At 30.7% G+C, this 24,508-nt stretch overlaps 2 protein-coding genes across 2 annotated transcripts; one reads left to right on the forward strand and one right to left on the reverse strand.

The window, feature by feature from the left end:
- Positions 1-5,406: 5,406 nt before the first annotated feature.
- LOC120283616 (MADS-box transcription factor 50-like) lies at positions 5,407-20,881 on the forward strand. The gene is made up of 8 exons (XM_039290322.1): positions 5,407-5,486; positions 5,567-5,795; positions 18,136-18,214; positions 19,576-19,637; positions 19,705-19,804; positions 19,918-19,959; positions 20,394-20,435; positions 20,534-20,881. Exons 2-8 carry the CDS (start codon positions 5,614-5,616, stop codon positions 20,675-20,677), a joined length of 651 nt encoding a protein of 216 aa, XP_039146256.1. The 5' UTR covers positions 5,407-5,486; positions 5,567-5,613; the 3' UTR covers positions 20,678-20,881.
- Positions 20,882-20,906: 25 nt separating this feature from the next.
- Positions 20,907-22,125, reverse strand: LOC120283615. The gene has a single exon (XM_039290321.1). It carries the CDS (start codon positions 22,028-22,030, stop codon positions 21,098-21,100), a length of 933 nt encoding a protein of 310 aa, XP_039146255.1. The 5' UTR covers positions 22,031-22,125; the 3' UTR covers positions 20,907-21,097.
- Between the last annotated feature and the right edge of the window lie 2,383 nt (positions 22,126-24,508).

The following is a 24,508-nucleotide window of genomic DNA, read 5'->3' on the forward strand; positions in this document are numbered from 1 at the left end:
CTTGGGATGCATTTATTGCGTGAATTAAAAAAAAAATTCCCATTAAAAAAATCTGATCATAATTTTTTTTCCGATATAATAATATTTATAAATATTTTAAAAATAGTGAGCAACGTAGGAGTTGTTTATCTTTGTAAAACCCATAAATGGTGGTAAATATATCTTCCTAAGGTTTATGTATGCATGTACATACATGAACTTTTACCTGAGTATATTTGGAAAAACTATATATATTATTAGTTTGTTATCCTTTGTCCCATATGAGAAAAAATTTTGGTCGAGCCATTTTAACTAAGAATGGTAAATTAAAAGGGCATTTACGAAAATTGTTTCCCCACTCCCAACTTTATTTATGTATAAAGCACCTAAATCCGGTTTAAATATAGCCTCCCATTGCTTGTTTATATATATTTTTTCTAAAAGAAAACATATAATTATAAAATTACATAAATCTAAAATAAAATCATCTATGAATCATTATACAAGTAAACAAAAGTCTTACCATAGTAATGATTTAACGGTAAGACATTTTAATTTTTGTGTAAGAGGTTAAGACTTCAATTCTCTCCCAATATATGGTTGAGACTTAACAATAATAAAAAATATAGTGTTCTTAATATATAGTTGAGATTTAACAATACAGAAGGATGATTTATATGTGTGAAATGATTTATTTATATTATTAAAAAAATACAGAAGGATGATTTATCTATATTATTAAAAAAATACAGAAGGATTAACACAATTGAAATACATTCAAAAGTTTTAAACACCAATATATCTTCTGCCATTACTAAATGCAGAAAAAGGCATTGCAAAAACTATAAAGTACCTTATTAAAAATCTCTCTCTCTCTCTCTCCATGGCCCAAAATAGTTTTATAAAGGGTAACTTTGTAGTACCCAAGTTTGTCATGATATTCATAAATAGAATCTTAGCATGTGTACCACCATAAAGAACAAAGGGTGACCATTTTTCTATTTTATTGCAATATGAAATGATTGATATAAAAAAATAAGTGGACGACTGAGTTAAGCCCATCTCCTTGTCTTTTACGGCTAGTTTGTTTATATGACCAAATGACCAATGAAAGCATTACAAATGTAAATGAAGACAATAAATAAATATATATAAAATTACAGAACTAAATAGGAAATTTATTAAACATGTTTAGCATTTCATTTTGAGCAACTTTGCTTTTGATTGGAAGATGGCATGAAGGAGTTAGGAAATTAAGCCTTTCATGCTTTCTTTTTCAAAGGGCCACGACGAAACCATTATTCATAAATAATTTTAAAAGGAAATATTTATGTTAATATTAAAACGTGATAGTTATATTATTATACGAGGGTATTATTATCAATAAAAAATATTCTCTATATCTCTTAACACTCTAATGAGGAAAAATTTTACAATAATTTTTATGAGGATGAGAGACTGAGAGTATTATAATATTGGGTTTATATAATATATTGTTAATATTCTCCTATACAATTATACAAAATTTTTTTTTTTTTACAAATTTGACAAGTGCATATACAGTCAAGGTTGTGTACATAGCCAGAAATTGAACGTCAAGCCATGTGCCCTCACTTGGTGAAGCTCGAATTGGATTGTAAGTCTGCTCCCACAACCGGAGACCCCTTACTTATAAGGCTGATAACATTCTTCTTAATCTCATTTCACTCTCACTATCCATATGATTTTTTTAATTAAAAACATCATATTTATTGATAAATTAAATAAAATCTAAATTTGATGACCAAAGTGTGGGTTCATTTCGCTCATCGCCACAAATATTGGTAATTTATATTGTTGTGCCACAAAACTTTTATTTGTAACACAAAAGCCACTTCACTTTTCTCTGGTTGCACGTGTGACCATAATGACATGTTTTAAGATTGTTTCTGGTGAGTTTGCTGATGTGGTGTTGACATACATCAGCAAACTCACCAGAAACAACCTTAAAACATGTCATTATGGGCACACATGTAATCGGAAAAACCTTAAGTGACTTTTGTATTACAATTAAAAGGTTTGTGGGTACAACGTTATAAGTGCAAACATTTATGACAATGAGTAAAATGAACCCCCCCAAAGTGTGATAAAATGGTCATGCATCAATAGCCTAGCGGATAAGATACTTGACTTTCATATTGGAGGTTGAAAATTTGTTTTTCTTCCGATACATTGTTAAAGCATAATAATAAAAGTATATGCATTTGAGATAACTTGTTCATATTGTAAAAATAAATAAAAAATAATTATGATAAAAGTTTTAAGTATTTAAAAGAATTATTAGTCTCCAGTGAAATTTTAAATCATCTATAATTTTTTTTTACGATATAGATGGAACTAAATAAATCTTTGTGACTTTTGAATATAAAGTCTGCATTATCTGCAGAGGTCTATAGATTTGAAATCTACTGACTTCCGCGATGCCATTGGATAACATCGAACAACGCCGCTCCACCCCCACCCCCACCCCTTGACCTCTCACTCTAAATTTAAACCATACTTGTCACTTTTACCACTCTTTTCACTTATTTTTTATCATTTGCGCACTTTTGCATATGGATAATGTAAACCATTGAATATGTTGGGTTCACCTCATTTGTGGGATAGAATTAAAAATAAAGTTGGGCTTCAGCCTAACAATTAAATGACTATGTCAACAGTGGAAGCTTTGAAGGGAAAAATAAAAACTCACTTATGTGAAGTGAAGAAAGAGAAGAAATCAAAAGAGAGGAGTGAAGAGATAGAGAAAGAAAGAACAGAAAGAGCCTAAGAAAAAGGAGAATGAGAAAGTAGGTTGCTAGATGATCAGTTGACAAAGTCAAGCTGGATATAGCTCCAATTTGTGGAAGAGAATCCTTGCAAGTTGCCCTACAAATCTATCAAATTAAATCCATTCTTGATCTCTTCTTTGGTGTTTTTCGTAATGCTCATTGTTGTGAGATCTAGATTTTCTTTTGAAGTTGTCCCTTGTGAGTCCATCTTGTGTTGACGATGCTCACCTTCTTGTGAGCCTCTAGCTTGTGTCTAGAGAAGTGTAGATTGTAATCTCATTGTTGATATAGTGAAGAATTTTAAATAGCTCTAAGAAGCCTTGTGATTTTTCCCTTGATTAGAAGGGTTTTCTACGCTAAAATTGCGTTGTTTGCTTATCTTGTTGGTTTATATCCCATTCTGACACTTAAGAGGGATTTGAAGTGTTTTAGAGCTTTGTTTGAAGGTCTAGAGAAACAAATGGGCAAGTATACAGTTTTGCGCTTGCATATGAGGACCCATATTGGGTCTCAAAAACCATGCAGTGAAGTGTGCACCCTCATAAGAGGCCGCACAGTACATTCAGAGAATCGTGTGGACTGAAAATTAATATGCCTGTATAGGTGACCGTGTATATATATATATATATATATGAACAACATTTGTTAATGCGAATACAGCAAGTGTGCGCTTGCACAGAATGTCCACAGGCCATGCGGACCTGGTATACATTATATAATTGGCCGTATACATGAACAGTGCTGATACAATACACATGAATAGTATTATCACAGTACACATGAATAGTATTATAAACCGTCCCTTTTCCTTGAAAATTCTCAAGCATTGCTCCACGTTTTCATTGTTGGAGTGATTCAATCCGCAACAAAATACATATAGCTATCTTTGTGGCCCTACATGGCTGCATCTTCATGTATATATTTGTTGGACTTGCTCATATTTCTCTTGCAAATTATGGAAGGTTTTTTTACTCTTTCATAAAAAGAGAAAGTCTTGACTCTTGAGGACCATATCGTATAAAGAAATAACATATGTAAGAGAATAAAGAATCATATTCCTAATTTTTTTATGACTTTATTAATAAGGGAAGGAATTCTAAATACAGATATGAAAGAATAAATCCAAAACATGGACAAGTCTTTGCCTTTATTTCCATATTTGTTCATTTTTATCAAAGTGATTGACTTTATCATATTGCAGATCATCCACACTTTTACTTTATAAATTTAAAATCAAGTGGCCTAAATATATATATATATATATGTAAATTTAAGCCATAGATTTGGAATGAGTATCTAAAACATGATCCAGCGCAAATAGAGTCCTTTTCATTCATAAATTTGTCATGAATCTTGAGAACTACTATTTACCAAGGTAAACAACGTTTATTTTTCAGCTCATAAAAAATAAAAAATAAAAAATAAAAAATAATTTATGTGAAATAAATAGCATAGGGTTATTTCCCTCATTTTTGGTTTGTGTACATTTTTCTCAAAAAAAAAAAACTTATTTTTAGAGAATAAATACACCTTCAATTGTTGAAGTAATAACTTAATATTAAAATATTAAAATATTAAAATTAATTTAATAATATTAATCAATAAATGAATGTTAAAAAAAAAATTAAATTTCATCTTAAACCATTAACAAAAATCTAATGATATTATCATTATTTTTAAAATTAATAAATTTAAAAAAATAATAGGATAATATTTAAAAAAAAAAAAAAGAAGAAGAAAGGAGGACATCCACTTAGAAACCTTTTTCCAAATCAAAACAAATAAAATAATTTTCCTAATCTTCTTCCCAATATGGCAAGTTAGCAAAATCTAAAGCTAAACAAGAAGCAAAAGCAGGAATCACAATCCACCAAACATAGATTTTATTATTTTCTTTATCTATTTATTAATTTTTTTTTTTTAAAAAAAATTCTGATGGTAGGTCCCACCACACCTAGCACGTGCGGAGCTCGTGCCCATAGGAATTATTATGTATTAAACTCTTGGCTCAATGGAATCTCACTACCTCTCTCTCACTTCAAGATGCGACCCAACCCACTAGGCGGAGGGTCACGTGACGCGGTCTGTCAGCCTCTATCACATCTTTCCCAATCTCAATGGTCCACGTGTCATGATCTTAATGGTTAAATGTACGGAATAGACATCACCTCGTACAACGCCGGCCCCACAGGAAATAACTACCTTAAAAGACAGGATCTTGTCCGTCCAAATCGCCTGGAGATTGTTGCGTCAGAAAATCAACGGCAGCGATTTTCTCGCACACGAATTCCGATGCTCGCCGTGCTACGCCATTTATCTAAACTGACAAAGTCACTTGGAAGCCCCCTCATCCGACCACATGATTTTCTTCAAAATTTATAATTTCTTTTTTTTTAAATCTATTTATTTTTTAAATAAATTTCATATGTTTTTCATTTACACCCTTATAAAATTTAATATTAATTTGTAAAGCTTTTTTTTTTTGGAATGAAAAATTTTGGAGGGGTTTGGATGAAAAAAGGGATTTAAAATTAATTAATAAAAAAACTGAAGGGGAAAACTGATAACGTGTGGCGTTTGGTTCGTGTTGCTTTTTAGTTGTTTTTGGAAAAAAAAGTTTGTTTTTCTGTCTGTCTGTCTCTCTCTCTCTCTCAAAAGTAGGAGCATCTGAGAATTCCTTCTTGCTTTCCATTTCCGGTGAGATCTCCGGCTTTTTCTCCTCCTCCTTTTCTTCTTCGTCTCAATCCGATCTCTCTAATGGCTTCTCTCTTGATTAGTTGTTTTGTGTAGGGTTGGAGAAGTGGGGGCGGCGGCGGAAAGAACAATGGTGAGGGGAAAGACGGAGATGAGGAGGATAGAGAACGCGACGAGCCGCCAGGTGACTTTCTCGAAGAGGAGGAGTGGTCTTCTCAAGAAGGCCTTCGAGCTCTCCGTGCTTTGCGATGCCGAGGTCGCCCTCATCGTCTTCTCTCCCCGTGGCAAACTCTATGAGTTCGCAAGCTCCAAGTTCGTCTCCTAACTCTCCTGGTTTTCTTCTTTTTCTCGCTCTTTTTTTTTTGTGGTTTTCTCCGCTTTGGATGCTAAAGTTTGGATTTTGGACTCCGGGGAATGAGAATACCTAACTTTAGGTTTTGATGTGAATGATCTTAGTTCCAAGTTCTCGTCTTTGTTTTAGGTTATATGGGGCCTTAATTGATTCTTTAATGAGTACCAATGTTTTGAAGAGGTATTTGTGGATTTGTTTGTAAGGGGAGCAACATCCTTTGTTGAAATGGTAGGTTGTTTTCTCATTAACGGTGGGATTTTTACAGTTTCATTTACTTTTGGTTTTACTCTTATGGTGCAAGGATTTTTTTTTTCATCTCTAACTGCTTGTTTGTTGTTTTTTTTTCTTGCATTTGGACTTCAAATTGGCTTGTTGGAAACCGGAAAGCTGTCCCTTTGTTGGTTTTTTTTAGAACATGATTTTGTACCTTTTTTCCATTCAAAATTGTGCTACCTTTGGTGTCTTTCTTTTCTCTTCTTCTGAACATCCCCACAGCATTTCTCTGCTAGATATTAATTCATCTGAACTTGACGGTTTAATGGATGTTTTTTTTTCTTTCAGCATATTAGATAAAGTTATGTTCTTGTTATTCTTATTCTTTTTAACCTAGAAAGTTAGTTGGATTCTTCCTTAAATTGCATGTCCTTTGCTTCAAATTTAATAGTGATCAGCACTGAGTTTATGTATAAATATTTAATAGTAATTAGGACTGAGTTTATGTACCGATGCCAACGTCTCTTTTAGGGTCCTATCAGCCAATGACAGAAGATGATGGTTTCCTAATAGACTAGGGAAACAATAGATCTAAGTGACAAAAGTGAAGTCAACAAGAAATCTTTTCACTATCATTCAGTTCAACGTCTAATCTCACAAGTATCATCATTATGTTAGATTCTTGATATCTATCATAGTTCCAAACTTTAAAAACGCCTAGAAATGCTGATTTAATTGTGAGATTACATTGTTATGAAAGATAGAATGGGTCAAACGATCACTCCGTTGGCTTGAAAGATCTCAGTTGCAATGGCCTGATGGTTGCATTCGTAGTGGCGGACTACTAATCGAGAGTGTAGGTAATTACATTGCATCAATCTGGAGTCTAGACAAAAGGATTAATCCATGTATAATTATTGAGCATGCCCTCAATTCCATTGTTATTATTAGACAAAAAAATTCCATTGTTATCATAAGACTTACATGGAAGGGCCAAACACATGATAGTTATCTTGATTTAATTATTATTGATCAGCTATTTCGCATTGGTATGATCATGAATTTTCAAGTTGCAAAGCAAACATTAAGCAAGTGGTGAGTTGGGGCTTGTGAGTTCAAACTTCACCATTGTAAAGAATATGCAGCACGAGAGAACTTAATATTTTAAATGATGAGGATCCAAATGAAATACTTCAAATTGTAGCAGGCTTCACCCAAAGATGAAGAAGATGAGAGTTTTTCAGGGTTTATGTATGGCGCATGAGAGCATATAAGGAATTGAATCTCAAAAGTCTGAAATTAATGAATTGGTTTTTAGGCAAAGAATGATGCTAGGGTTAGGGTTTCTGGAAGACAGATGTCATGGAGGCCAGAGCTTATGTTGAAAGACAGTCAAGCTATATGTGTTCATGAGGGAAACTAGAAGTTAATAAGTTTATAGTCTTAACAGTGAAGGTTTTAGGAGTTATAGACAATGGAGTATGTCTCAATCCACCATGGGTGGAATGTGTGTGTGTGTGTGTGTGTGTGTGTATGATAATTTGAAGCCTTTTTCAGTGGGTTTAAAAATCAAGAACCAAGAAATTTCATATACTATATAGTATATACACAATGAAAGCCGAATCATATTATATATTAATAATTTTTAGTGGTGTAATAAATACAATAAATAAATAAATTTGTAGTTAATAGTTAGAGGAGAGGCAGTGGGGTGACTGAGATGTGCAATTAAAAAAAAATATTTGTTACAATGTTAAAACTTTGAGAATTGCCCATTAGAATAAAGTATGCTACTGTCAAGTATCAGTCATTTTGAATTGCATTAACAAATAAGAATATTGAATTCAAACACTGTCATATACTGTATGTATTGGAGAGATTTACTTAAAAAACATTTTAACAATCAAAGTTTGAGGTGATTGAGTCCTTTAGGAGAAGCTATAATTAATTTAGCTATTAAAGAAGAATTTATTTAGATATGATTAATTTAATAAAATGAATTTATTTAAGAAAAATATGATGATAAATAGTTCTTCATGACATGATGTAAGAACTATCTTTGATGGCATTTAATTGGCGGGTTTGTAGATTCAAATTCTTATCATCGTGGAATTGAGTTGATGTGTTTGACTAAAAAGAATATTCAAATATGATACTTCAAGTTATTATTCCTATATCAATTCATATGCAAGTCGAGATATAAAGGGTCTAGATTATTTTTAAAAATTAAGAAAACAAGTTTGAAATAATGATCTCTAAATTCCTCCTACCATTAATATTGTAAAATTACTCTAGCCTACTCATCCATTTCTCTTTATTAAGCCATTCAGTTATCTTGATCCACCATCTTTTCAATTCATCTTTACTTGTTGGTTGTTTAATGGCATATAATTTTATGCATCTAAATCCATACCACAATCACATTTTGCAAACTCCCGTAGCAGCAATGTTTGAAAAACAGCAAAAGGTCTTTAAATGGAGTAGTTTTCCTAGGTGGATGCTAAGTTATAAGCAATTTGGGACCAAGAGGACTTTAAATAACATAATATCAGTATTAGGGTTTTGAAATATAACAAGTGAAAAGTGCCAATAAGGCTTTCATGAATAATAGACAACAAATATGTCCTTATTAATTGTTTAACATAAGGGCAAGATTAGGCTATCAAAACATAAAAGGAAAAAAGGAATGAGTGACAAATTGAAGAATAAATGTACAATAATGCTATCTCATTAAACCCAAATCTCAATCTAATCTTTTATTACTATTGTCATTTTGAATTGTATTAACATATAAGATTATTGATTTAAACACTGTCATTGTATATGTTGTAGAGATTTACATAAAAAACATTTTAATAATCAAAGTTTGAGGTGATTGTGTCCTTTAGGAGAAGCTATAATTAATTTAGCTATTAAAGAGGAATTTATGTAAATATGATTAATTTAATAAAATGAATTTATTTAGGAAAAATATGATGATAAATAGTTTTTCATGCATGATGTAAGAACTATCTTAGATGGCATTTAATTGGCGGGTTTGTATATTCAAATTATTATCATCATGGAATTGAGTTGATGTGTTTGATTAAAAAAAAATATTCAAATATGATACTTCAAGTTATTCCTATATCAAATCATATGCAAGTCAAGATATAAAGGGTCAAGATTATTTTTAGAAATTAAGAAAACAAGTTTGAAATAATGATCTCTAAATTCCTCCTACCATTAATATTGTAAATTTACTCTAGCCTACTCATCCATTTCTCTTAGTAAGCCATTTAGTTATCTTGATCCACCATCTTTTCAATTCATCTTTACTTGTTGGCTGCTTAATGGCATATGCTTTTGTGCATCTAAATCCATAACACACAATCACATTTTGCAAGCTACGTTATAAGCAATATGGTGACCAAGAGGACCTTAAATAACATAACATCAGTATTAGGGTTTTAAAATATAACAAGTGAAAGTGCCAATAAGGCTTTCATGAATAATAGACACCAAATATATCCTAATTAATTGTGTAACATAAGGACAAAATTAGGCTATCAAAACACAGTAGGTAGAAAGGAATGAGTGACAAATTGAGGAATAAATGTACAATGATGCTATCTCATTAAACCCAAATCTCAATCTAATCTTTTATTACTATTGTCATTATTACTGGTTATCATTATTTTTTTAGATATTTTACCATGACAATTTTGACTAAAATATCAAGCTAATTGTCTTTTAATCAAGCAGTGTATTAGGTTTTGATTGTTGGACTCATGGTTTGATTGAGTGACAAAATCAGTGAAATACAATTTGGCTTGTGTAATATGATATATAGTTAGGAGGGAATTCATATTTATGGTACATGATTATAGTGCAACAGAAAATCAACTAGAAATGTGAATCATGGTGATTATCTTAGAGGCCTGAGAACTTAGTAAGGCATTCTTTTTTTCTTTATACATTTTTTAAATCTAGGTGAGCATGCCAACAAATTTAGATTTGTGGCTAGATAAAATCATTTTATATATTCTTGTTTGTTTGGTTAACTTTTTCAAGATATCCCAACACTAGTATTAATCCTAGATGATTGATTTAGAGTGATTTATTGTCACTCAAATCATATAACACTAGGAAAAAGAAAATGTGATTTATTGTAACTCAAATCATATATGATATAACACTAGGAAAATGAAAATGTAAATGATTTATAGCATACTAGCATACTTTGCTTTGGAATTAGTATACAATAACATAACTAAACAATGTAATACAACATTATATCTCAATATATTTAGTAATATAATATCATGATTAAAAAAAGGTTATAATCCTAAAATAGTGGTAACTTACATTTGACAATGATGTTAACATTCTATGCTAGTCGTTTTAAGATCTAATTAGTTGAAGGTTTTAGAAACTATTTCTACTATCTCCCACATCAACCAAGGGAAACTGATGGTAAACATGAACATTAATGTATGTCGTAATATAATATATTATTTGCTCAATAATATTATTTGCAAGTATTACTAATTACCTTCGCTTGGCATCAACATTAAACAATCTCTTACAGACATACTCAGGCTAGGTTCTATACTATCTACCATTAAGTGTTTTGAATTTTCTTCACACTATTTTTAATAAATCAACATGACTATATTATAGCTTAGATCTCATTTCAAACCATTTTTGACAAAATACCATGCTTGCACCATAGTTTATCTCTCATTATTTGGTATGCATGCATGGATGCATTTAATGTGGTTTGGATTTTTAATGTCCAACTTTGCCTTTAAATAGATGGCCTCACTACCATGTTGAAGGCACAGTAACACACTAAAGCCAAATAGAGAAACTATATTGTGAGTGTGTTAGAGAGTTAATTGTAATTGGGTGTATTTGGGGTTTTGAATTGAGAGACACTTGAATGTTATCTCTATTTGTAAATTATTCCTTTGATAGTAGAGTATTTCCTCTCATTCTCTCGTAGATATAGGCATTAAAGGTAAATTACTCAAATTTTTTATGTCTTCTTCTTTTGTTTTCTCATTGTGATATCTTTAATATTTTGTGTTGATATTTAATTTAGTCATATTATTGCAATTTGATCCTAATAAACTGGTACCAAGGCCTTTTTGGGTGAATTTATCTACTTATCATATGCTTTGTGGGTTTTTTTGCTTTTGACAAAATTATGTACTTTGTGGTTGCTACTAAAAGTAGATCCTCCACATCAGAAAATAAGCTATATTTTATTCACCCAATTTCTTTAAATAAAAAAATTCTGTCATAAAGGCAATGGTAACTACAAGATTTGATATTGAGAATTTTAACACAAACTTTACTTTGTGGAAGATTAAGATGCGTGGCATCTTGATTCAAAGTAAGCTAAAAAAAATCCTTGTTGGAGAAAAATAATCTTTCACATTGGATCAGTAAAGATAAGAAAGATGAGTCAATTTTAAAGGCTTTGCCAATAATTTAGCTATATTTATCAAATTAAGTTCTTCAAGAAGTCATCAAGGAAGATACTACTATTGGTTTGTGGTTGAAGTTAGTCCTTGTAAATGACCAAAACTCTATTTGATAGGTTATATCACTTCAATCGAATTACTTATTTTAGATGTAGGAAGGTACTCCTATCAACTCCAATTTGAGAAATATGCATCCATTTTGCTCAATTTAAAAAATATGGGTTTTAAAATTAAAGATGAGTATACTGTTATGAAATTATTTTGTCCATTACCACTGTCATGTAGGTATTCTTGAGATGCATTGCTACATAGGAAGGATGTATTGCCCTCGTCGGAGGCTAAATCAACTTTACTCTCTAAAATTGTAAATGATAAAGAAATAGTTGGAGATAAAAATGGTAATTTAGCTAAAGGCCTTGTTGCTAAAGGGTAACCTAAAGAAAGGGGTTTGGGCAAGTAGTAAAGTCAGCTTAAAATCTAAATATAGAAACTATGTGATAATTATTATAAGCATTGAATATTATAAATTAAAAAATAAAGAAAAATTAAACTTTGCCGAAGCTGTGTATATAGCATTGAGTGGATTACATATTCAAGTTGCTCATTCCACATATGCCCTAATAAGGATTGGTTATCCATATATAAAGCTATTATAAGTGGAATTGTTTTGATGGGTAACATTGCTGCTTGTAAAGTTGTAGGTATTGGCATAATCCGCTTTAAAATGCATGATGAAATCATCATAACATTAACTAATGTTAATCATGCTTTTGACCTAAAGAAAAATCTCATTCCAATAGGCACCCCTGATGTTAGTTGGTGCAAGTACATAATTGAAGGTGAAGTGATGAAAGTTAGCAAAGGTGCTTTTATTGTGATGAAAGCTTAAAAGTTTGGAAGTCTTTATGTCTTAGAAGTATTTACGGTTATACCTGTTCTAGCTTTCACATTAATGCCAGAGTTTGATGTCACTAAATTGTGGCATGTGAGATTAATCCATCTGAGTGAGAAAGGCTTGACCTTATTAACCAAGAAAGGTTTCTTATGCGGCCAAAGCACAAATAAACTGGAGTTTTATGAATATTATGTCTTTGGGAAACAAAAGCATGTCAGCTTTAGTACTAGTACTATAGAACCAAAGATACTCTTAAATACATCCATTAAGTCTTTCAAGCCCCCAAAAATTCCTTTAGAAAGAGGTTATAAATATATGCTTATCTTAATTAATATTTTTTTGGGAAGGTTTGGGTTTCCTGAAGTACAAGAACCAAGCTCTTTTCACATTTAAGAAGTGGAAAACATTGATAGAGATGCAAAATAAAGGTATATCAAATGACTCAAAATAGACAATGGCTTGGAGTTCTATAGTGGGGAGTTTGACGAGTTCTATAGTAATGAATGTATTATGAGACATCACACTATTTGAATGATGAGTTCTGTAGATTGGAGTTATTGAGTATATAAATTGACTTATCGAGAAAGCATGGCATATGCTCTCAAATGTTGGACTACATAAAATTTTTTGGGTAGAAGTTGTTGACATGACTTACTGTTTGGTGATTGGTTCTCCATTAATACCATTTGAACTAAAAAATCTGGAAGAAGTTTGGTCTAGTAAACCTACCAATTACTTTGATATGAGGATTTTCTGGCATCCGGCAAATATGTATATGAATGATGGAAAATTAGAGCCAAATCCAAGTAATGTATCTTTTTTAGATATCTATTAGGAGTAAAATGATATAGGCTATCATGTCTTGATCTTGTATTGCCAAAATTCATAATGAGCATAATTGTTGTTTTTGATGAAACCTAAATGCTTAAATCAAAAAGGGAGTCATCGATGTAGAATAATCAAGACAAGGAGAAGAATGACATTAAGAAGGTTGAGCTAGATATTAACAATTATCTAGCTCAACATTAGTGTTAGAACCAAGATCATATACTTTTTTAACACAGTTTAGAAATTGAACAAACAACATAAAAGGACCATTATCTATTGCTCTAGATTGAGGAAGGAAAGAACGATAGTCATCTTCCAAATATAGAAATTCTACACATAATTAGTTGCTTATGCTTTGACAATGGTTGAGGTGATAATAAATGCTGGAGAGCAGTCATCACATTCAAAGGCCATTTCAAGTACCAATTTGAGATAAGTGGTTGGTAGTAATAAAAGAAATGGAGTCATTGCACAAGAATAACACTTAGGAGTTAGTCAAATCGGTAAAAAGAAAGAAATTTATTACCTATAATTGGGTCTTTAAGATGAAAGATGGCATCACAAGCGTTGAAGAAGCTAGATATGAAGCATTGCTAGTCTAAAATGATTCAACCAAATACAAGGTATAAATTTTAATTATATTTTCTCACATATAAAACACAGTCCTGTTTGTGTTTTACTTTCTTTAGTTGCCATGTATGATTCGAGGTTGAAGTAGTTAGATGCTAAAACTACATTCTTTCATATAGAGCTTAAAGAGAAGATCTATATACCATAACCACATGGTTGCAGAGTTGGGAAAAAAAAAGATCATGTTTGCTTGCTGAAGAAATCTTTGTATGGCATTAAATAGTCTCCGAAGCAATGGTATAAGAGATATGATTCGTTCATGATTATTCATGAATATCCAAGTAATTAAGATAATTATATTTATTTTAAAAAGATAGCAGATGGGTCATACATATAGATATTATTGTATGCCAATGACATGTTAATAGATGCAAAAAAATGCTTTGAAATTGAGAAGCTGCAAGTTCAACTAAGTGAAGAGTTTGAGATGAAAAATTTTGCAGTAGGAAAGAAAATTCTAGAATGAAAATTCTAAGAAATAGAAAGCAAGGAAATTACTTCTTACTTAGAAGAAGTATGTTGAGAGAATCCTCAAATGTTTTATTATGAAAAATGCTTAATTTGTGAGTACCCCTATTGTTAGTCATTTCAAGCTTTCAATATTACTATCACATCAATTAAATGAGAAAAGAAGCTAAATGGATCAAGTTTCATACTCTAGTGTAGTAGGCAGCCTTATGTATGCTATTGTATATACTCGACTTGATATTTCACATGTAGTTATTGGTTTTTAGTTGATATACAGTATATCCTAGTAAAACTCATTGGCAAGAATTAGAATGGATTTTGAGATATTTAAGATATACAATTAATATTTGTTTGGAGTTTAGTGGTGGTGGTAGTATTTTGGTTGATAATATTGATTTGGATTATTAAAGAGATCTCGAAAAAAGATCTTTAACATGTTATGTTTTTACATTGAGAAATTGTGCCATCAGTTAGAAATCCACTTTATAGTCTACAGTTCCAATGTCTACTATTGAAGTTAAATATATGGTAGTGACTGAGACTCTCAAAGAGGTTATTTGATCAGAGGCTTATATAACGAACTCATTTTAGATCATTAGAAGACTATTATTTTTTGTGACAATTAAAAGGCAATACATTTTACCAAAGACTAAATGTTTCATTGGAAAACAAAACACATTGACATTAGGTGACATTATCATTTTATTTGGAGGTACATTGAAGAAAGTGGAGTCAATTTTACTAGCTAATTATGTGCGAAAATCATGTCAAGGTGGAGATTTGTTAAAGGTGCTTTGAATTTTTCACACCATTTTTTGACAAACTAACATGCCTATAGCTTAGCTCTCATGTCATACCATTTTTGAGAAATTACCACGCCTACGCCATAACTTATTTCTCATTGTTTTTGACATGCATGTATGAATGCATTTAATGTGGTTTAAACATTTAATATCCAACTTTGCGTATAAATAGATAGCCTCATTGCCATATTGAAGGCACCATATCACACTAAAACCAAAGAAAGAAATATTATATTTGTGAGTGTGTTAGAGAGTTAAGAGAAATTGGTATAATTTGAGTTTTGGGTTGACAGACATTTGATTAGTATATCCGCTTGTAAAAGTTATTTCTTTAATAGTGAAATATTTTTCCTTCTGTGGATGCTTTTTGTTTTCCCACTGTGATATTTGAATATCTTGTGTTGCTATTTAATTTAGTCACATTATTGTTTCCCAATCGTAATGTTATTTTAATTGATTCTATCTTGTCAGTAATAGGTACCACTCCTAATCTATTTCAAATAGGTTCATTACTTAATTGGTCATTCCTAATCATGTTTGACATCCATCTTAATATTCTCATCTCAGCCATGCCTATTTTTTTAGTATGTTATATTCCAACCGTCTAACAATTGTTTTATAAAAACTTGCCTTTCAATCTAAGAGGTATTCTATGATCACAAAAAATCCAGAAGCTTCTTTCCATTTTATTTGACCTACCTTAATCCTATTTGTTATTTGTGACATCTTCTTTAAGTTTCCTATCATCTTGAAGTATAGAGCCTAAATACCAAAAACTTCTACTTTTACCAATCTTAGTATTCTATCATATCCCTCATTTCTACACATATTATTACTTAGAGTTGTTTTAAATTATGAAAATTGGTAGATTTTTATGGGATTTTTTCATTATTGCCAATGCAGAGCTTTTTGTGCCAAATTAAGCAATGAAGCAACGTCTTCATGCCCTAATAATAGATTGCTATCAAGAATATAAACCATTTTCTCTTAAATCTTAGATCACCTGGTTTTGTAGAAATACAAAAAAGTAAAAAATCCTTTCTATAATTGAAAAGTCCTTAAATAATTGAATGATTAGCTTTGATATCCATTTAAATGATCTTAATTTCATCATACTATGGGTTGCATTCATATATAGAGATTAAGCGTCCTAATGGACTTGTTAATGTTTTTATTACAAGTATCAAAACAATGGCGGCTATGCCTATGTCTCATTCTTCTTCTGTATTAGTTATACTTACAAATTCCCAAAGAAATCAAAATGAGTGGTATAAGGTATAGAGTTAATAGAATTAGGATATGCAATAAAGTGCAAGTTTATTGAAGGACCTTAGACGTTAAATGCGGATATGTAAGGATTTGATTTTAGACATAGAAAGAGAAGAGGAAATAATGAATTTGAAATTAATTTTCTTCTTATTTGGGATCTCTCTAATTAAATTATAAACAAAACAATGAATGGTTACAATTTGATAGTGATGGAATATATATATATATATATAGATAAAAATATCAAAGTTAAGACCTTATGCAATGACCATTGTTTATAAGTAAAAGATGTAAGCCAATTTACAACTCATGAGCAAAAAGATACTAGTCAATTGAGCAAATTAAACAAACTGATTGCTCATTTTCTTCCTTCTTCCTTTAAGTTTCATCCATTCTATATCTAATGTAAGCATAACTTTTTAATTGGTGACTCGGGTTCAACAATCTTTCTGTGCATGGAGCCGTGAACTACATTGAATTGCATGATGGGCAATATTTATAATTAATTTAAAATTATAATATTTATTATTAAAACATCGTATATGATATAATCTTATTCCATTTTAGTTGAAGTGATTAACAATTAGCGACAAGTCATGCTGCTTAACAGACTCGAACTTAAGTTAGATGGAAGAGACTAATATCATGTTTCAAATTGAGATAGTAAACAACATGGCATCAAAAGATAGTCAACATGGTCCAAGTTTGATTAGAATGTAAAAAATACAAAACTTTTTTTATTTTTGTTATGCAACTTAAAATTATCACCATCTTAATTCGTTTTACTTTAAAGTTGTTTTTGAAGATGGTTCTTATGTATATAATACAACCCTATGAAAATCCAAATTTACTTATATATTTTTATAAAGTTTCTTAATTCACATGTTTAGAAAAAATAAATTCTTACCTATTAGTTTATTGTTATTTAAAAACAAATAGAAATAAGTGAAATGCTACTTATATCTTTTGTATGTACATTTTCAATTATTTTGCATTTCATATATAATAATATTGGTTATATATATATATATATGTATGAAAAGTGAGATTTGTAAGTATCGTCAAAGTCCAATTTAATTATTCTTTAATAATGAATGAAAAATATGTGAAATGGAATTTATATTTTTTTATATGTATATTTCTAAACATTCAACATTCCATATATAATTATATAGGTTACATATTCACTCTTATATATTCTCGGTCGTATCCATTTATAAATTATATTTTATACTTAAAATATATCTATCTATATTATAGTTACATTTATATATTTAATAAATAATATTATGAGGAAAAATTTCAAGGTATGCAAGCAAGGCAAATAAGTTACTTATGAAGTAATTTAATGTTTTAGTACAGTAAGCTATAACAACATTAGGGACGCTCATATAATAATTTCAATTTTACATGAGTAGAAACTTTTAAGAATATGTGCGATTTTGTGTTTTTTTGCAACCTATTAAAATACTCTTTTTTGAAATCATAATAGTAGGACTAACACTTTTTTTTGAACCATTTATAATTTTAATTTTCTTGTAAGGTTCAAGGGAATATATCTTTTATGATGAAACTGAATTGGTTTAATTGATGAGGTGTAACCATAAACTTCTCTTTCTATAAAGCAGAATATTTATTGTTGATTTTGTTTTTAAAAAATAATCATTCAAGATGCTACCGATTACTAACTAATATGCTTTTCTATTTTCTATTGTTATTTTAGCATGCAAAAGACTATTGATCGTTATAGAGTTCATGGAAAAGATGAAAGCGCTAGAGGAATTATGGAACAAAACCTTCAGGTGAGGTATTTTTTTTTGTTTAAAAGTCTATTGGGAATTAGTCTATATTTTCATTATTTCATACTTTTACCATAACTTCTATTCAACTTGTTGTTTTTGTTTCATTTTTTTACTTGTGTTTGGTTTTGGAATTGACAAAAACATAGAAAACAATTGTATTGAGTTAGATTCACATAAACTGGTTTTTATTGATGATTTTTGGGAGTTGCTCTTGTACACCTAACATATATGATGCTGTAGTGCTAAAATCTAAGCTTTAAACTTTTTCATTTCATCAAATTGTAGCTTTGAACTTCTTTCTTTCTGTCTTTCTCTCTTTTGTGTGTGTGTTTCTATCCCTTAAATATACATTTACATGCAAGAAAATTAGGGTTTGATCGCAATAAGCATAAAGAGTAAGTAATTGGGTTGTTGAAGTAATCATTTAGAAATAAAGTATGAAAATACTTAGTTGGGTTGACACTATAAACATTTAGAAGCAAGGGCAAGAAAGTGATTAGGTGGGCTAATGCAATAAATATTTAGAAGCTTGTATATGCAAGCACCTAGTTGGGTTAATACGTTAAACATTAAGAAGCAATAGCCCGTTTGGTCCGTGGAATGAGAATAAGAATGAAAAAAAGTATGTTATTGGAAGGATTTGGAATTGTGAATGAAAAAATATGAGAAAATATGGTAAAATTCCATTTATGTCTTCAAGGTAAATAATTAGTGTTTGTGTATAAAATAATGAGTTATGTTTAATGATAAATAAATTTCAGCATTTAGAAAATATTTTGAAAATCATCTTCATTTTAAATATTAGAATTAATTATTTAAATTAACTATATTTATAAAATATTTCGAATGTCATTATTCACTTTAATTATTATAATTAATTAAATTATTATAAATTATTTACTTATTAAATGATTTTTGGGGGAAAAATAGTCTTTTAACTAGCAAAAATTGACCATTCCGCCAAATATTTGATGCTACTTATTCTTTTAATGTATACCCAAATTACAAATCACTCCTTACTTTGATGTATACCCACATTGGGGTATATATTAAAGGAGTAATAAGTTTTTTCCCTACTTAATTTATTATTTGCTGTCCAGTTTGAAAATGGGGGAGGTGGAGAGTTTCAAAGACTTTGAGGCCTTTTGGGGTCACTTGCAATTCAGCTAGAGACCTTAAAATTCTTTTGTTATTTTAAATTTATCATGTTTTGCAAATTGGTATGTGTTTGCTTCTTTGCATCTATAAGTTTGCTGTTTTCTGTTAATCCATTGAACACATCTGCAATACATTCCATGTAAAATATTAGAAGAAAGGTTACATTTCCTCTTGTTTTATCCAATAAATTACATGAATTGCAGCAATGGAGAGATGAAACCGCAGCCATAGCAAAGAACCTTGAAGTTGTTGAGGCTTCCAAAAGGTAAGGATCAAAGTTTTGATGATTTTTTAGCTTGCATCTCCCTGAAAACTACTCAAAACATCCACAGAAAGCTATTGGGTGAGAATCTGGAATCTTGTTCAATCCAAGAGCTACATGAACTTGAATTTCAGCTTGAACGAAGCTTATGCAACATTAGAGGCAGAAGGGTAAGACCATGAATTTCAAACTTTTTAGTTTTTAACCAATTACCTTAAGTAAAAGCATTACAATATTCTTGACATACACACATGTATATATTCTGTTTTAACTTTTCTCCCAGAATTCCCTGATAACTGACCAGATTGAGAAGCTCAAGGAAAAGGTACTACTCTTTATTCCTATGTATTTACTTCAAACTTGTAATGATCTTATTTAGACATATCCCATATCAGGTTTTATGAATTTTTTTCCTATAAAAAATATCTCAAATTTTAACTTATAAACATAACTACCAATTTTTCTGACCTGTTTGATGTGAGACTATTTAATTCATTTTTGTATTTAGTATCACAGATTAACTAGCATTCATTTGATTTATTTTTGACTCAAGGGAGCAAAAAAAAAAAAATCCTTCTACAATAGTATGTATAACTTGGATCTGAACATATAAGATAGTTTTTTATAGAACAAAATCACTAGAACAAGGTGCAAAACTAACCAAAATGGAAAAGTCTCTGTATGAGTTGACCGAGTTGCTACAAACCTTGTTTCTCAAAGTTCAAAACAAAGCTTAATAATTTGCTCAATTGATCACAGGAGAGGATGCTGCTGGAAGTGAATGAATTACTTCGACAAAAGGTATTGATATGGGCATTGTTTCAGAACATCTTGCAGTAAAAATTAAAATCTTGCATTACTAACCAAATGTATCATTCTTTTGTTTTGCTTCCTGGAAGTTTGAGGCACAACCTCAACTGCTTCTTTCTTCTGCTTCAAGAGATACTCCCTCAGAAGAACAGTCCCCTAACTATATTGATGTAGAAACAGAGCTATACATTGGCAGGCCAGGAGATGCAAAGACTGTTAACTTACAAAGGTGATCAAATGCCATTGGAGTACAAATTCTTATTGTATACAATTTCAGGCAAATAAGTGGTGATCATGTGCATAGATATATATTGATAAGAACTGTATTCTGCAGTGAAGTATATTATATATTGTCTAGTCTTTGAAATGAATTTTCCTTAAAAGATAATATAGAATATAATGTTTAATTAAAATCTGTTTTTCTTTTTTCTTTTTCATTACTTTCCCTTCCCTTCCAACAGGTCATGTGCATAAAATGAGACTTGTATGATTCATGTTAGCAATGCCTAAAGCCAAAAGCAAAGCATAAAAGTGAAAGAATTATGTTGTCTATTTGAATGGAATTGAAATCTTCATGCTATGGACCCCATTTCACCATCATCATTTTCATCAACTTGTTTCTTTCTCCTTTCTTTCTTCGTCATCAACAAAGATCACTGTAATGGTGGTTCATACTCGGTCTCAATAACCGGCGAAGTACGTGACACAGTGGCTGTCGGAGCTCGAACATGATCAACCATGGATACTTGCAAGGCCTCATCTTCATAAGCTCTCCTCTCCATTTCAGTCACCTGAAACCGCCTTTTCCGCACACTAACAACCGCAACGATGATCAACACCATGAGCACTGCCGCAAGCACTGCCGTTGCCGAGCACACCATCACAAGCCTCCACTTACTCAACTTCACCGCCTCACCACCGTTAGTGCCACCATCCTTCACTTCACTCTTTGGAACCACAAGTGCAAAGTGCCCTTGCCTCCATGCAACACAAACATTATGAGACACCTTGTTCAACACACTCAACTTCCCATCCAACCCCACTAAAACACAAAGAGATTGAGGCCCTTGAAATGTCATGACACTAGAGAAATCTATTCTAATTGGCTTCTTGGTGATCATCACCTCAATCAAGGATTCATTGCTTGTTCTTCTTCTGCTAACCTTGGATGCATTGTAGATGAGAAGTCCCAAGACTGGTGACACAAGTTGGTAGCCATGCACGTTCATGTGATTGAAGCACGTGTATGAAAGATTACCAAAGTTCTCATGGATCACAAGAATCCTCTTTGAATGAGGATGAAGAACAGTTCCAGGTTGAATTAAGAACTCTTTTATCTTTGCTCCATGCTTCCATAAACTCCCACTTCTGTACCTGACTATGTGAGTAGAAACCGAAGATAAGCTCGGTGGCATTGGCACGGTGTAGAGCACAGCAGTTCTCCGGTGGTGGCCGAAAGACCCAAAGGCGTAGTCTCTTATAATCTTGTCGATATCCCGGGGATCTTTACCTTCCTGAACTGAACATGTTGATGAAATGAGGATGGTGATGTGTAGGAGAAGTAAACTTTTGTTGCAGAGAGCCATGAAAACAACACATTGAGAGTTAGAATTAATGAGTTTACATGTGCTTGCTTCCAAGCTCTGGCCTTTTTATTGTTTGCTATAGTTGATGTCCATGCAATGGCTTTTTGAAGAGAGAATGTGGACCTGGTTAAGATGTACATGTTGTGGGAATGATGGTAAAGGAAGCATGCCTGAAGGGAGTGGTTTGAGTGGGTTTCTGATGGATTTGACTCAATGTGTTAGGAGGATGCTTCTTATAAAATAACCCCACATTATGCAACCAAAAGTGCTCTTTGTCTTTCTTATTCAAATGTTGTGTGTCAGGCTGTCTTCATGAATGTTGGACAACATGTTTTAAGTAGAGAGGGGGAAAAAAATTCAGGCACTTATGTGAGTATTCCATGGGTGTTGGGGAAACAACGATGAATATATGGGCTTGGGATAAATAAAATATTTCTAGTTTAGTTACTAACTTGGTGAAAAAAAAATTATGAATTTTATGAGAATTTTATTGGGAAGAAAAAAGGAGTAACAGTTGCCAGAAGTTGTCTTGGTGATTAGTTACCATGAGTTGATTCTATCTCTTTTTTGTCCAAAATCCATGAGATCTTAGAGTTGTATCATGCATGAAAAAATTGTACTATTTATTTGTTTGGCTGAGGGTTAGGGCTAGGGTTAGGTTTAGGGTTAGATTCGGTGGGGTTTCACTATTTTATTTTATTTTTAATAAAAAATGTTTATTTAAAGGTGAACGAATTCTGAGTTATAATTGCTACACTTTAAAGTAATTTATATTTTTAATATATTTAATAAGAAATATATTAATTAAATTTTGATTAAAAAAACTTATTTGCTATATAATGTGATAACTCTGTTGGGTTATGGCTTTGCCATTAATATTTGTTTTTTCTTAAAACATGAATAAATCATAGTTCATTAAAAATGTAGGAAAGTGACAAAAACTAGAGCGGCACAACATTATTATTATTATTATTATTATTATTATTATTATTATTATTATTATTATTATTTACCAAATTCAATTATTAAAGTAAATGCAGTTAATTTATTTTGAAACAATACTATTATTGATATATATATATTGAATAAATGCGTACAAGCCACCACATGCTTCCATAAAATGATTATTTGTGTGAAAAAAAATTCGAACTCTGAATTTTGATTTGGGACAAAAATAAAATGTCACTTTCCTATTGCAAGATGGTATGATAGCAGTTTTTAATTATTATTATTATTATTATTATGATCATGTGGATAAAACATTCATGAAAATCGCTGTTGCTTGCATTTGCTAACTTTAAAAATAGCAATAGAAACAATTGTTTGAGAAAGTTTCTCTAGATGTTGATGGACCAAAGTTATTGATATCATCCGCATCTAATCTTCATCTTTTAAATAATTTTTTTTCTTCACAAAAGTAATTATTCATCCAGGGCGTAAACAAAAACTTTTCATTTAATTACAACCATACTTTTTTATTAAATTTTTTAATTTTTTTTTTTGCTTTGACTCATCAGTTTTTTTTAGAGTCACATATTTTAACTTATCAAAGCGAGGTATTGAGATTTCTTTAAAAAAAAGTAAGATCATGTTTGATTCTATTTTTGTTTTTTTATAATTAAAATTATTTTTAAAACTAATTTTTAGAACAAATTTTGGAATTAAAAAATAAAAAAAACACATTGCATATTTTTGAAAACAAATCTAAAAACTAAGAAACAAAGAAACTCATTTGGAAAATAGTTAAAAAATAGGTTTTAAAAATAAAAAGTATAAAAACTAGTTTTATTCAGTTATTTTATATAATTTATATTATTGGATGTTTTTACAATGACTTAATAAGTATATGACTTTAACGAATTAATATAATAATATATTTCGTTAAAAATAAACATAAAATGAATATAAATAGAACTCAAGATAGCATTATAATGTATATTGATGGGGACTAACGCAAACGTACGCGTCGATCAAGTAGTAAAGTGTGCGTGAAATCAAGGTAAATCGATCCATAGAGAAAATTGAGATTAGTAGTACTAGTTCTTATCCCGAAAATTAACTTAAAAGAAAGTAGTGGTGTGTGTGAACAATAATAAAAAGCAAAAATTAAGAAATCATGGGGCAAAAAGGATGCTCGGGAATAGTATCTCTCTAGGGCTTGTTAAGTTTAGGACAAAGGTTGTATAAGCATGCAATTTCATTTGAACCGAGAAAAATCCCAAATATACTAAACCCCTCTTACAAGAGTAAATGGTAACTGATTCAGTATAGTGCTAATACAGATACACCACAATTGCTTTACACTCTATGAAATCTCAATATGAATTAACAAGAATTTTTAAAATAGATAATCCTCCTTATGAAGAGATTATCCCTAACCCCATATATAGAATAGAAATGCGATTTCTCCTAAAATATATTCCCTATACTTGCAAAGACCATGCAAATAACTTATTAATTCACTCAAGAGGATTGAGG

This window comes from Dioscorea cayenensis, chromosome 19 (genome assembly GCF_009730915.1).
Source record: "Dioscorea cayenensis subsp. rotundata cultivar TDr96_F1 chromosome 19, TDr96_F1_v2_PseudoChromosome.rev07_lg8_w22 25.fasta, whole genome shotgun sequence".
Classification (NCBI taxonomy): domain Eukaryota; kingdom Viridiplantae; phylum Streptophyta; class Magnoliopsida; order Dioscoreales; family Dioscoreaceae; genus Dioscorea; species Dioscorea cayenensis.